Raw genomic sequence first — 14,127 nt, forward strand, 5'->3', positions numbered from 1 at the left:
CATCCCCACGAGAAAAATCCTGTACGTACAAATCTTGTTTATGAGAAATGACTAGACTAAAATTCTTCTCCCCAACATATTGTTTTCTGTATGCAATGAATTTCATACATGGGGGAACATTAAATAATTTTATCTCCTGTGTGCATTACGAAGTGGCATAATCTTGGAACCATTTTAACACTTCATTTGCTTCATTAGCATGAATCTATAGGTAGCACTACATCAATTTCTGCATTGAGAGATGAATTCTGTAACATGAACACATTATGCAAAACAATATATTCATTGCTGTTAGTATATACATATTGTGCTTCTGTTAGGCATGGGAGGAAAGGCAAGGAGAACTGAAGTGCCACCTTCTGACGACTGAAGACAACCTTTTTCTGGATTATTGGGATTTTGCTGGGAATTGCCCACACATTTTAAAGCCTACCTTTTTAGGTGTCACCTTTTAAAAGGTGCCTGCCATCTTTTAAAAATGAAACCTGGGACAGTCAGGGTAGCTGAATATATGAGTCCAAAACCAAGGTCCATCCTAGTGTGGTACAGTTGTAGAAATGCATAACGTACGCAGGGCTGCTTGTAAGGAAGCAGAGGCACACAGTCCCCTCTTCTTGTGAACACCTTATCTGATTCCTGTATAGGAAGCTCCCTAACACCATGGCAGACCAATGGTCCATCTAGCTCAGTATTGTCTACACTGACTGGCAGCGGCTCTTTAGGGTTTCAAGCAGGGGACATTTCTATCCCTACCTGGAGATGCCAGGAATTGTTCTTTTGCATACAAAGCAGATGCTGTACCACTGAACTACAACCCTTCACCACCCACCTAAAGCAACTGCTCATGTGGGCTTCACCTGTTCCAAGAGCACAGCACTTCCCTCTTTCCACCTTCAGTCTTTCCTAGTCTCTTGATGGCTATGTTCTACCTCCACTGTTGGAGGTGGTATGGTGCTGAATACCAGCTGCCGGGAATGACAAGTGGGTAATGTGCTCAGATTCTGCTTGCAGCAAGCTTCCCATAGGCATCTGGTTAGCCACTGTAAGGATAAGATGTTGGCTAGATAGGCCTTTGGCCTGATCCAGCAGGGCTCTTCTTATATCTTTATTGTTGTACACATCCCTCTCCTCATTTCCTCTCCATCCCTCCTGGAACACAGTTTATTCTGATTTATTCCCTGATATCATTCATTGCCAAAGTTCCAACTATCAATTTTCCTGACCATTTCCCATTTGCTGGCTGTGACTGATGGTATGTTCTGTTAATTCCTTCCAAAGCAATACAGGGAAGCTCAGAGGATGGCAACAAGGGAGAGGGCCTTCTCAGTGGTGGCCCCCAAATTATGGAATAATCTCCCTGACGAGGTGCGCCTGGCACCCACACTGTTATCTTTTTGGCGCCAGGTCAAGACTTTCCTCTTCTCCCAGGCATTTTAGCATGTGTTTTAAATTGTGTTTTAAATTGTTTTCAAAATATGTGTTTTTAAATTTGTATATTTGTTTTTAACGTTTTTAGTTATTGTAAACCACCCAGAGAGCTTTGGCTATGGGGCGGTATATAAATACAATAAATAAATAAATACACACAATTACTGTGTCTGCCTCTCTATTCAACCACCTTCCCCACCATGATATCTGCTTCTGCCTGTGCTTGCCCAGCTTCATCCTCAGTCACTTCCTTGTGTGTACACCCCCAAACTTCAAACACTCTGTGCATAGGAATGGGAACGAGGATCTTCTCTGTTCAAGACTCTAGTGAGTTCTTAATAGTGTGTCTGGATTAGTCTGTTTGCCAGCTGAACCATTCTCTTGCCTAGAGATGTGCATCCATCGAAGGGCATGGAAAACTGGACCAAGTGAGGTTGCACTGGAGACAGAGCAAAATGGCGAACAATGACAGTGGAGCAGACCTATGTCTCTGATCACAAGTCAATCCGAAACTCCTGTAAGGCAGTACAGGTGTGATTATTTCAATTGGGAAAGTGGCAGGCGGTGCTACGGATGGCCAAATCCATCAGTTTTAGCTTCTCTCAGTTTCCAATCTTAAGTTTAGTTCTCTACACTTTCACATCTGTTTGTACACTTTTTCTAAAAAGGTCCTCATGAAAATTAATCAGCAATTTAATGTAAAATTCCTCTAAAAATACAACTTTTGTATGTAATTCTGCCTGACAGACCCAATTTCGCAAAAGAATGTTCCCTAGTGTAATGCATTTTACATGTTATTTTCATTAACACATACATTTGTCCCAGTTTATGCATTTTTGTACACATTACTTGGCTGGAGAACTGCACTGCAAAATTCAGAGATGTGTGGATTTCGAAGGATGGTTGTGTTTCAGTTCCTCTATTAGTCTTTAAACTGTATTGAATTTCTCTTCCATCCCTACTTGTGCATTTCTCACACTAATGCACAAGCATATTGTGCATGATGGAGATTGTGTAAACTATTCTCTTAAAGAGAACATAGCAAAATTTCTCAAACATTTAAATCCCAGAGGAAATTCTTATGTCTTATGACTACATTAGAGGTGAAATCAGGCTTACCTCTACGGGAGTCTAACTCTAGAGTTTCTCAGTCCTACTGGAGGAAAAATAATGGATCCTGTATTAGACCCCAGAATTTTAATACCAATTTGTGGAGGTTTTGTTTGGTAGGGAAATGAAACCCTTAACTCAAACCTTTTAGCCTTTGGATCACAAGGGAAAAGGGGAAATCTCTCTCTCCAGTCTGGGGTTTGGGGGTACTATACCTTAAGATAGGAGGAATGTGGTGTAGACCCACTGGCTGCATCTGGTCTGCATATATACGCAGTTTTAAAAGCAACAAACAGTACTTCACCCAAGCTTGCCCTGAATCCCTATAAGGATTCTGTTAATCACTTTAAAATACACACATAATTGGGATTGAACAAAACAGAAGTTTTTATTTTTCTAGCAAAATGCTTTCTGTTCACCTTCATCAGCTGCTAACCCAAATGTAATAATATTGTTATCAAGGTGGCAGTTATAAGAGCTTTAAGGGTGGAATGCTCAGTGGGGCTTCATTTGCAGAAGCTAAGCTATGATGGTACTGTCCTCCAGGTTAAGGCCTTGTGGTGCCAATGTGTAAAGGGTGTATATCCAGAAGTTCTCCCTCTTAGTTAATGTTGTTGCATCTCTTGGCATCTCTATAACAGTTATAGATAAGTCTAACAGGCTGTGGTTTTCACTGTTTTCACTGGTTGCAACTGGTTGCTCCACTTTTTTAGTTGACACTTTGTGGTTTGTGAACTGTGTGAGTAAGTCATTTTTACTTTTACCTACAAACTGGATATCCTTAATCACAATCATGTGTATGTATATATGTATATGTATTTGTGTGAATACAGGTCCCACCATGATAGTGATGCCAAAGGTTTTTTGTGCCCCTCAAGCCCCCTCATTTGTCAATTCTTAAAAAAACTAAACAAAATTATTTTTAATTTTTGAAAAAATAAATTATATTTACTTACTGTTTCCATAGCACCCCTCTCAATGTGATACTGTGGTGCCAAAAGGTTTTTGTGATCACACCAAACCCCAAAACTTTTTTTTAAAAAAAGAAAAAATTAAATTGGCCACACTCACCTTCACATTTCAGTCAAACCACTTTTACATGTAACCCCAGAGGGCTGACAAAATGGGTAAATGCAGCCTTCAGCCTGCAAAAGCTAGCTAATCCTTCTATAGACAGTGTAAAAACTACACCCCTGTGCCTCTGCAGCACAGCATTGCTTGCTAGATCATCATCTGGTTTGTGTTCAATGGACAGGCATTGCTGTAATGCTCCTTCATGATCTGCCCCCCTGCACCTCTCACTACACAGACATCCAGTGAAGATGAAAACAGCTCAGTGCCCTTAATGCAGCCCACTGCTCTTACCCTCAGGTCACCATTAGTGATGTGGGATCCGGGGAAGGAGGCATAGAGGGGCTCTTTCCGGTAGATTTTGATAATGCTTCTGTCTTGGATATCCCTGCAAGAGCAAAAGCAAAAGTATTAATGAAACAAATGCATGGTATCCGTTATTATTCTAAGCGCCAGATTATTCACAGCTGACAACTCCACAGAGGCAGCCTGATGATGTCATTGGACCACACCTGCTGCTAGAGGCCATTGAGCAGGTGCCAATCAGCAGCTATTCCTACCCAGCACTGATGATTTATACATTTTCTGCAGTAATCTGATTCTGAAGCACAGATCTAGATACGTGGATTTTCCCACACAATTCCACCTATGGCTTTTACACACAGATTTTGTGCTGGGGTTCACCACTCCATCTCTGGGTTACATACATCCCTAGTTTTGAGCTGGGTTTCCACTCTTGCTAGTTAACTTTGGGACTGAGTTCCCAGTGCTCTCATGAAAGGAATCCTGTAAGGCTACAAAGAAGAATTCTACCAAAGGCAGAAATGCAGCTGCTGTCTGACCTATTAAAATGGCTTAGAGGGGATATGTTAGATGGAGTTGGAGGACCTTCTTCAGCTAGAGGACTGTGTTCCCTCATGGGCTATCTTCTGGGGAGGGGGGGGAGTGATATGCCAGTGATGTGCAGGCCAGAGACAAAAGTGGGCAGAGCAACAGATGTGACTCTTACCTTTTTACAGAAGGCTACATTCCAGCCATGCAAAAGCCAGACGTTTTTATAAACCCTCCTCCCAACACACATACACATCTTTTCATCCTCCAAGCAGGCAAGTAAGCAGCATTATCACCATTCTAGGACACATTCCAGCTCAAGGACACATTCCAGCCAGGCAAAAGCACTTGAGGAGCGTGTGGAGTGCGGTCTGAGGAGGCCCCTGAAGGCTGTATAGAGAGGCCTGGAAGGTTGCATTCGGCCTGTGGCCCAGAGGTTCTGCGTCCCTTTCTTAAAGAGGTGTATAGAGAGGATGATAAAGCAGGAATAACGAAGGAGCATTGTGGTACTGGTGTCTTAACAATATGTATGATGCAGAGAGATTGGTTAGAAAGCTTTTTTTCCCCTCTTCCTTTATAATACCAGGACTCTGGGTCACCCAATTAAACTGATTGGCAGTAGATTATAGGCATACAAAAGAAGCATTTCTTCACACAACATGCAATTAATTAACTGGCTGAATTGGCTGCCGCAAGATGTAGTGATGGTGACTAGCTTAGATGGCTTTATAAAGTGATCAGGCAATTCACAGATGACAGTTTTGTGAACACCTATTAGCCATAACAACTAAAATAAATAGAGCCTCCAAATTCAGAGGCAGTAAACATCTGAAGAGTAGATGCTGGGGACAAGCAATGAGGGAGGTCTTTCACGACCTGCTTGTGAGCTAGGCAGAGTAGTCTAGCTGGTCACTGTTAGAAACAGAATGCTGGGCTAGGTGTTTTGACTCATCTGGGCCTTTATATTTTTAACCACAGAAAGGAAGGGAAAGCCACTGCTAAAAGTGATGGCAAAGGATTTCTCTCTAGCCAGAGCATTTTTCTTAAATGAATGTCTTACTGAAAGATTTGTATACTTTTATGACAGATACAACTCTCTCTCTCTCTCTCTCTCTCTCTCTCTCTCTCTCACTCACTCACTCACTCACTCACTCACTCAGGCTGCAATCCTAATCACGCCGTCTCAGAATTAAGTCCTACTGAATTCAATGGGACTTATTCCCGATACGGATGGGCAAGAAATTCAATACAGTTTGCATTTCAAACCAAATCTATCATATCCACACTTTTCAAAACAGTATGATAACCAAAACAGCCATTCTTCAAAATTTGCACTTATTGGAATTTTGCAATGCAGTTCACCAACCAAACAATGTTTACAAAATGCATATGTTAGAGGAAAGTGTGCATAAAAATGAATATACGACTGAAAATAACATACAAAAATGCATTATATGATGAGATATTGATTGCAAAAATGTGTAGATTAGTCAAAAGTCTACAAAAATGTGTTTATTAGGAGAAATTTGCAGTAAAATGCTAGAAAAATTTCATGATTTTTTTAAAAAATTGCTGCATAAATGTGGAGAACTGAATTTAAGATTGGAAAAATTAGAAACTGAAAGAAATTACTTTGATAGAACTTTCTGTCCCTACTTCCAGATAGATGGAGTTAGGATTCCAGCCTTATTTACTGTATGTATAACTACATTTCTACACTGCCCATCAGCAAAAAGCTTCTCTAGGTGGTATACAATCAAAATGTTAAAAGCACAAAATATAATAATACAACCTGAACATTAATCAAAAACAAAATTAAAACAGCATCATAATAAACCAGCAACAGAGAAAATAGTTGTGCCAAGAATCTAAAATCACTACAATCTTTTTGAAAAAACAGCAACAACAAAAATCTAGACAGCCTGGGGAAGCAAAAAGGCACCAAAAGAACCAGCACCATATTATTTGTTTTTGTTTTTAAAATTTATATCATGCTTTTCACCATCTAGGTCTCAAAGTGGCTTACAATGATAAAAATATGCAATATATAAAATTTAAAACATAACTTAAACCTCAAAAATTAAAACAAAATGTAGGCACCAGGCAAGCCTCCCTGGGGAGGCCATTCCACAGCCTGGGTACCACCATCAAAAAAGTCCCTCTCCCTAGTTGCCACACATCACATCCCAAAGAACAGCCTCTGAAGATGGTTTTAAAGTCTGGGCAAGCATATGTACAAAGAGACACTCTTTCAGGAAACCAGGCCCCAATTCATTTAAAACATTCAGCCTGGGGTGGGGAACCTTTGTTGTTGCTGAGGTTCACATTTCCATGCAGGCCAGCTTCTGGGAGAAGGACACTTTGCTCTTTCCAGAGGTCTGAAATCACAGAAAAGGGTCTGGAACAAGGGGCTCCACCAAGTCCCCTATTAGGAAAGGTTACAACATTAGGGGCTTTTTAGGGGGAAAAGTCAGTTATAGGGAAATGTTAGAGGTGTTTAAGATTATTCATGGTGTGGAGAAAGTTGGTAAGGGGAACTTCCTCCTCTCTCATAATACTAGAACTCAGGAATATCCAATGAAGCTGAAGAATCAGCACAGAGAAAAGGAAGTACAGCACAGAGGTAAGACCATGGACTTTGCTCCCACAAGATATAGTGACGACCATCAACTTAGATGGCATTATTATTATTATTATTATTATTATTATTATTATTATTATTATTATTCCCAGATGACTTCCAACCAGTTTACAAAACATAAAAACGAATTGCGATTGTATCCTGCTTTCGGGCTTCCCATAGCCATCCAATTGGCTAGCGTGGGAACAGGATGCTGAAGTAGATGGGCCTTTGGCCTGCTCCAGCAGGGCTCTTCTCATGTTCTTACACTTACAGAGGACCTTTCCCCACTCTTCCTTCCACAGCTCCATCCATTTTAGCCCCCCCTCCTTCTCTCCCTCCGGGCTTCCCTCACTCACATGAAATTCGACCCTTAGCTTGCAGGTTGCCCACTCCTGGTTTAAAGGTTTGTACTAGCACAGTGAATTGGGCCCTGGGACTGAAAAGAAAAACACAGATAGGGGGCGCAAGAGAGAGGGAAATAGCACTCTGGCCATATAGTCCTCTACTGGTAGTTACTGTCATGCTTCTACCAAGGATTTAGTAGGCCCTGTTCTCACCTGACATCCTCCAGCTCATAGAAGACATTGCGGGATTCATCTTTGATCAGGATGGCAGTGTTGGGGGACTTCAGCATGCCCATCGTCAGTTTCTGAGGAAACATGTGGACAATGAGGGCGTGGAGGGTGTCCATGCTGCTGATTTCATGGGTGATGTGAACCCGCCTCGTCTCATCCCCGAATTGCAGGAAAAGGACACCTAGGAAAATGGAGGATTGATGTGGGAGCAGGCAGGAAGGAAATAGGTCAAGAAATGCAGAATAACAAAACAAATGTGTATAACAGCCGAAGCGCACGTTTTTAAGTTGCACAAGACTCTTCTTCAAAAGTAGAAGTGTTTTTAAAAAAATACTGTCATGGAGTCAGAATGACAGGTAGAACCAAGTAAATCAAATATGAACCCCATACTGACTGAAATCTTTTGGGGAGGGGGCTGAATGTTTCATTTATCTTGAAGGTGCATTCAGTGGCCATCTATAGCAGACCCCAGACAGTATTTCTGCCAAAACTGAGATTTCCCTTAAAGAACTGGACGTTTTCCCTGTTTCACCTTTGGCTTCAGACACAACGAAATTCCCAGAGGAGTAGCTGTTGTGTTGCTCTGTTGCAGCAAAAGAAAGAAAGGGTTGTAGCCAATTACGTTCTACTCAGAGTAGACCCATTGAAATTGATACATTTAAGTTAGCCATGCACATTAATTTCAATGGGTCTACTCAAAGTAGAACTTAATGTTGGATGTAACCCAAAGAGTCTTATGGCCCCTTGAAGACAAACATCTTCATTATCACTTAATATGCTTTTGGGGACCAGAATCCACTTACTTAGATAAACGGAATGTTATCCTGAGTTGGCAGGTATATATAAACATAAGAAAAAAGATATGAAAAACCTAGTGCCCTCCGCATGTTGTTGAACTACAACTCTCACCATCCCTGACCATTGGCCATGCTGGCTGGGGCTGACGGGAGTTAGGAGTCCAACAACATCTGGAGGGCCACAGAATCCCCATCCTTGGTATAAAAAGAAAAAAACAGCAGTGAGGTCAGAGAGCAACAAAATGCAAGAAATATAGACTGTGATAATTAAGTTATTAAACCTCAAACACGAAAGTATTTATTGTGATCATTCACAAAGCAGTGTTGATGAAACAAACTTTTATTTTGTCAGGCATATGGGAGTAGTTAGAGCAGTGAATTTGAAGCTACGTGCTGATTCCCTGCTGCTATTAGTTCAAAAAAGAATCTGAATCGGTTTTTCAATTGTACTGTTTGCACATTTGTTTATTTTTAAAAAATAAAAATGTTTTCTGCCAACCACTTCCAGTTATTTTTGAGACAATTTTAAATATAAATAAAACAAATTGATTAATTAATCTAATAGGGTATTTCTGTGTCATCCTGTAACCAATTCTCTGGGTGGCATACATAAACATAATATGTTTATGAACCAAGGTAACCAGTGTGATGCCTTCCAGATGTTGCTGGTCTTCAGCTCTCATCATCCCTGACCACTGGCCAAGCTGGCTGGGGCTGATAGGAGTTGCAGACCAACATCAAGAAGATGCCATATTGACTACCCTGGATATGAACAATAAAAAAAAACAGTTACAGTATAGAACACATAGCAGCAGAGACTAAACAGAAAAAAATATACACAAACAGGCCTTTAAATGTCTGAAAAGTCAAAACCTCAAAATCCATTAAAAAGCCTGGAAGAATTTAAAAAGAAAGATATGCCAACTGTCTTCACAAACTTAGTCCCCTCCAGGTGTACAACTCCCAACAGCCCCAAACAGCTGGAAGGCACCAAGCTGGCAAAGGCTTCTGTAGGAAGTTGTCTTCTACTGAGTCAGACCACTGACTTATCTAGCCCAGTATGGTCTGCTCTAACTGGCAGCAGCTCTCCAAGGTCCCTGGTGAAAGCCTTTGCCAACCTTCCTAAGATCTCAGGGAACCTGTGGCCCCTCCAGTTGTTGTTCCTCCTACTCCCATCAATTCCAAGCAGCATGACCTATAGTCAAGGATGATGGGAACTATAGTCCAGCATCTTCTGGAGGTTCATAGGTTGTTCACCCCTGTTTTATCGGGAGATGCCAGGGATTGAATCTGGTATCTTCTTTGAATCTATGGCTCCCCCTTAAAAAAGCATGTTAGCACTTGAATTCATTGAGGCTCAAAATCAATCCTTCAGATTATGAGACGAAGACACTGTCTACTCTGCTAAGGAGATTCACATGCCTAAAAACAGGTGCGCCAGAACAACAGGTGCTTGGAGCAAAACAGCTTCAACTGCAGGTCCCCTGAGCACCACAACAGACAAGGGCAATGAAGGTCAGCTTTCCCCAAAACGAGATCTGTTTGAAATCAGGGATGTCTTTGTTAACCAGGAATGCTTGAGAAACAGTTCTCAAGGACGTTTACCTGGTGACCGGAGCTTTGTTTGGCTGGTGGAACGAGACAAAGGCAAGCTTTGCCGGAACCTGTTCATCCTGTTAAACCCAATGGGCAGCTCAGCTTCAGACATGGTTTCCAGAGACTCAGCCGAAGCAAAGGAGAGTTTGGCTTGATCAGCCAGACCAGGCTGAGAACCTTGTGAGTGCCGGGAGCTTCGGGTCTGAAGAGGGGTGGGAGAGAGAGAGAGAGAGAGAGAGCAATATGATTACGGACAGAATTGTACTTTTTCTAGAAATGTGACATTGAACACAGACATTAAATATGTCATCTCTTTCTCATCACCTTCTTTTAAATACTACTTTTAATAATACTTTTTAAAGTTTCATGATCATGAAAAGATGTCAGGGATCATGAAATGCAGCAGCAGAAAACCTCCTAAAATATTTTTTCTGCAAAAAAAAAAGGGGGGAAAAGAATCAAAATCTAAAGATATCGGTCCTAATATCTGGTAATGGATAAAAGGATCAAAAATATGGCTACAAACTTTAACTGATAGACTAGGTAGATTAATCAACTAACGCTGTAGTTAATTCATTGATAGGGGCCAATTTTAACTGATGAGGGCACATTTCATTTAGTGTGACTTTGCATTAATTTTAATTTTTAATGTTTAATTTTTAGAGTATTTTTGGTTCTTGAGCACTGCAATGATTATTATAGTGGGCCCCTACTGGGAGGAAGGGCGGGATATAAACAAACAAACAAACAAATAAATAATAGAAACTGAAAAGGAATATGTTAATGGTGGAGCAGTATCTCAAAAAGTGCTCTATATTGAAGTTTGGCATACTGTAAAATTTATATAAATTTAATCAATGATATGACCGGTCTATTAAATAGCAGATGATTAATCAAATCAAGATTCATTAACTGGTAAACAGCACTTGTTGGAATTAACTTCTGTCTCATGGAGAGAGTCCATCTCAATTAATCCAGCCAAGTGTTCATCCAATTTGCTCTTAAAGATACGAGGTGATGAAAATTACACGCACATATATAAACACCTCATGGCAAACAGCATTCCATCAGCCTTACATGTAGCGTGAGTCGACATCTAGCACTCATATTACTTCTCTTTCTTTGCCTTTTCTTGTCCCAGTAACTTCCACTCTTCCATCTATGTTGCCTTCCTAATATGTTTGAGGTTGTTTGCATGCAGGTACTCAAGTGTACAGGAAGCAAAAGACCACATACAGACACCAAGGTTGATTGAGTACAATCATAGTGGGGGTTGGCATGGTATAAGGGCAAGGATCCTGATATCAGGTAGTCCACCTGCTGGCCAATATCTCTCCCCCCAAGCCCACTGGCTGGGGCCCGTGAAGAGTCATTGGGTGTAAGGGAGTGGCCCACCACAACATAGCCCGTTCTGGTGTGCCTCTGCCTGCAACATAGGTGCAAGGCACAACATGGGTGCACACCCCAAGATGAAGCCTCAGGACAGCCACATCCAAGACCCCTTATTGTGGTCTCCCTATTTGACTATGGATCCTACCCCATGCCCCTTCCCTGCCGACACCAAAAGTTGTGGCACTTCAATCTGCTCCCAATGCCCCTTCCTACTTGGCAGGAACCCAGTCAGCCAATCAATGATGCTGTAGCAACAATCTTGGAGCCCCATTGGCTCCCTTCCACTGATCACACCATCAGCACAAACAGGGCTCGCCATGGATCATGGCAAGCAGGTTCATACAAAACTCACAAACCAGTTAAGAGACATTTGCATTTAGAGTTTGTATGCTGAAAAAACAGTACAGAAGTTATTTGTGAGTCAGTGCTTTAGCCTGCCACAGTCTACTCTACTGGTGGAGAAGACCCCAGCCCACCACTTAACAGAACATGCAGGACCCTTTCTTCACAAGGAGCAAGCATTTAAGAACTTTAACAAGAGCCCTGCTGGATCAGACCAGTGGTCCATCAAGTCCAAGATGCTGTTTCCCAACCAGATGCAACCCAAAAGCAGGTCACAAAAACAACAGCCCTCTCCCCCTTATTGCTCTTCAACGAATAGTATTCAGTTCCTGACTCTGATCCTGGAGATTGCATGTATTCATCATAACTAGTGCCAGCCAATGATACTAGACCTTTCTTCCATTGATTTGTTTCAAATTTTCTTAAGCCAGAAGCCATCAAAAAGAGGCTCAGAGCACTGTGGAAGCATTTTCAACCCATGTCTGTATGCAGCTCCATAGAAGTTATTAATTTACAGGAGGGATGAGGGAACCTGCATCCCTCCAGATATTGCTGGGCTACCACTCCCATCATCCCTGACCGTTGGCCATGCTGGCTGGGATCAATGGGAGGGAATAGAGTCCAATGACATCTGGAGGGCCACTGGTTTCCCATCCCTGTGCTGCAGGCACTGGCTGCCACTCTGTTGTGTTGCTGCAACCACCTCTTCCTTTCATGGAACAAAACACCCTGAAGCTATTTGCTTGAGGTGCAAGGAGGATGCCCCACTGGGCTGCAGGGCACTTTCTGTCCCAGCAGCAGCATGATGTGAGAGAAATAGCGAGGAAGGGACAAGAGAATGATTGCTCTCCTCTACTTTCCCTGTCTCACGCCCCCTTTAACTGCTGCTGGGAAAGAAAGCGCTTTGCCATCAGAGTAGGGCATCCTCATCCCATTGCACACAGAGATGGATCAGAACAAGTGCCTGCAAAAGCTTTGTTGGTCCTGTCCCCACCATTGATAACAACAGGAAAGCCAAAATGAGCAGACAAACAAGTCAGATAACCTCTGAAGTTACAGGAGGCTGCCTATCAATTATGCCTGGGAAACAGCTCCTGGGAGACATAAAGGGGCCCATCGTGATGCTGGAAGGGAAGCAGGATCAAAGTTTATGGCTGCACGGAACAGGCAAAAATAATGGGTATGGAGTCCCAGCAATAAAAACAGTAATATACCATGAGCCCTATTTCACACAAATGACCATATATCTTCCCAGAACAAGGATGCCATGTGCACAGGGTGTTGTGAGGGGGAAGAGTGCTGCTATGTGCAACATGCATTGAAACAGCATGCTGGTTTAGTAAATGATATTACTTTGTCGACTCTGGGCCAGGTTATTTAATCAGTAAAATCGAGAAGCCTATAGTGACAAAGACGGATCCAGGAGCACTCCCAAACTATCAACCTGCTCTTTCAGAGGGAGTACGACCTCATCCAACTGACCAATTATCTGAACTTGGGAACCATCAACGCACAGCACCTCTGTCTTGCTAGGATTCAGACTCAGTTTATTGGCCCTCATCCAGCCCACCACTGAGTCCAGGCAGCGGTCCAGGGCTTGCACGGTCTCTCCTGATTCAGATGTTACAGAGAAATAAAGCTGGGTATCATCAGCATACTGCTGACACCTCGCCCCAAATCTCCTGATGACCATTCCCAAGGGCTTCATATAGATGTTAAACAACGTTGGAGACAAGGTGGTACCCTGCAGCACCCCACAACACAACTGCCAGGCGAAAGACAATCACCCAATGCTATTCTCTGAAAACAACCCTGGAGGTAAGATCGGAAACTGTAAAACAGTGCCACCGATACGCATCTCACCAAGTCAGTTCAGAAGGATACCATGGTCAAGTACTCTTGGATGAAACAGATTATCTTGACCCATTCCTATCTGGGTTCAGGCCTCGTTATGGGACTGAATTGGCCTTGGTTGCCCTGATGGATGACCTTTATCGGGAGAAGGACAGGGGGAATGCGATCTGGTTACTTGATCTCTCAGTGGCTGCCAGATGCAGGATGGATGGTACACCAGCAGTAACCCTAGTTTATTGTCTCTCTGGCCCAACACCAGGTGCAGGCCCTCCCAGCCAGCTCCAAGACAGAGTGGTTTCCTGGTGACAGAGATGAAAGTTCTGTAGACCACAGCAACTCCTCCCCCCACCCATCCCTGCAGCATGTTCTGGTGTTGCACCAAGTATCCAAGTGGGCAAAGCTGGGTCAGATCAACTCCTCCCAGCTCACCCACCCAGGACTCTATAATACACATCAAATCATGGATGAGTGGGTCTTACTGTTTACCAATCTGGCGTTAAACAGTAGC

General features: G+C 42.5%; 1 protein-coding gene across 19 annotated transcripts in view; it reads right to left on the reverse strand.

Moving 5' to 3' along the window:
• SRCIN1 (SRC kinase signaling inhibitor 1) overlaps positions 1–14,127 on the reverse strand; it is a 183,990-nt gene that overhangs the window by 83,876 nt on the left and 85,987 nt on the right. For all 19 annotated transcript variants that reach the window (XM_061589051.1, XM_061589050.1, XM_061589052.1 and 16 more), the window contains 3 exons: positions 10,041–10,233; positions 7,621–7,819; positions 3,904–3,997 (listed from right to left, as the gene is read on the reverse strand). In XM_061589051.1, coding sequence (XP_061445035.1) covers positions 3,904–3,997; positions 7,621–7,819; positions 10,041–10,233 — 486 coding nt within the window. The remainder of the gene's footprint in view (positions 1–3,903; positions 3,998–7,620; positions 7,820–10,040; positions 10,234–14,127) is intronic.

The sequence above is a fragment of the Rhineura floridana genome, chromosome 11 (genome assembly GCF_030035675.1).
Source record: "Rhineura floridana isolate rRhiFlo1 chromosome 11, rRhiFlo1.hap2, whole genome shotgun sequence".
NCBI classification, from domain to species: domain Eukaryota; kingdom Metazoa; phylum Chordata; class Lepidosauria; order Squamata; family Rhineuridae; genus Rhineura; species Rhineura floridana.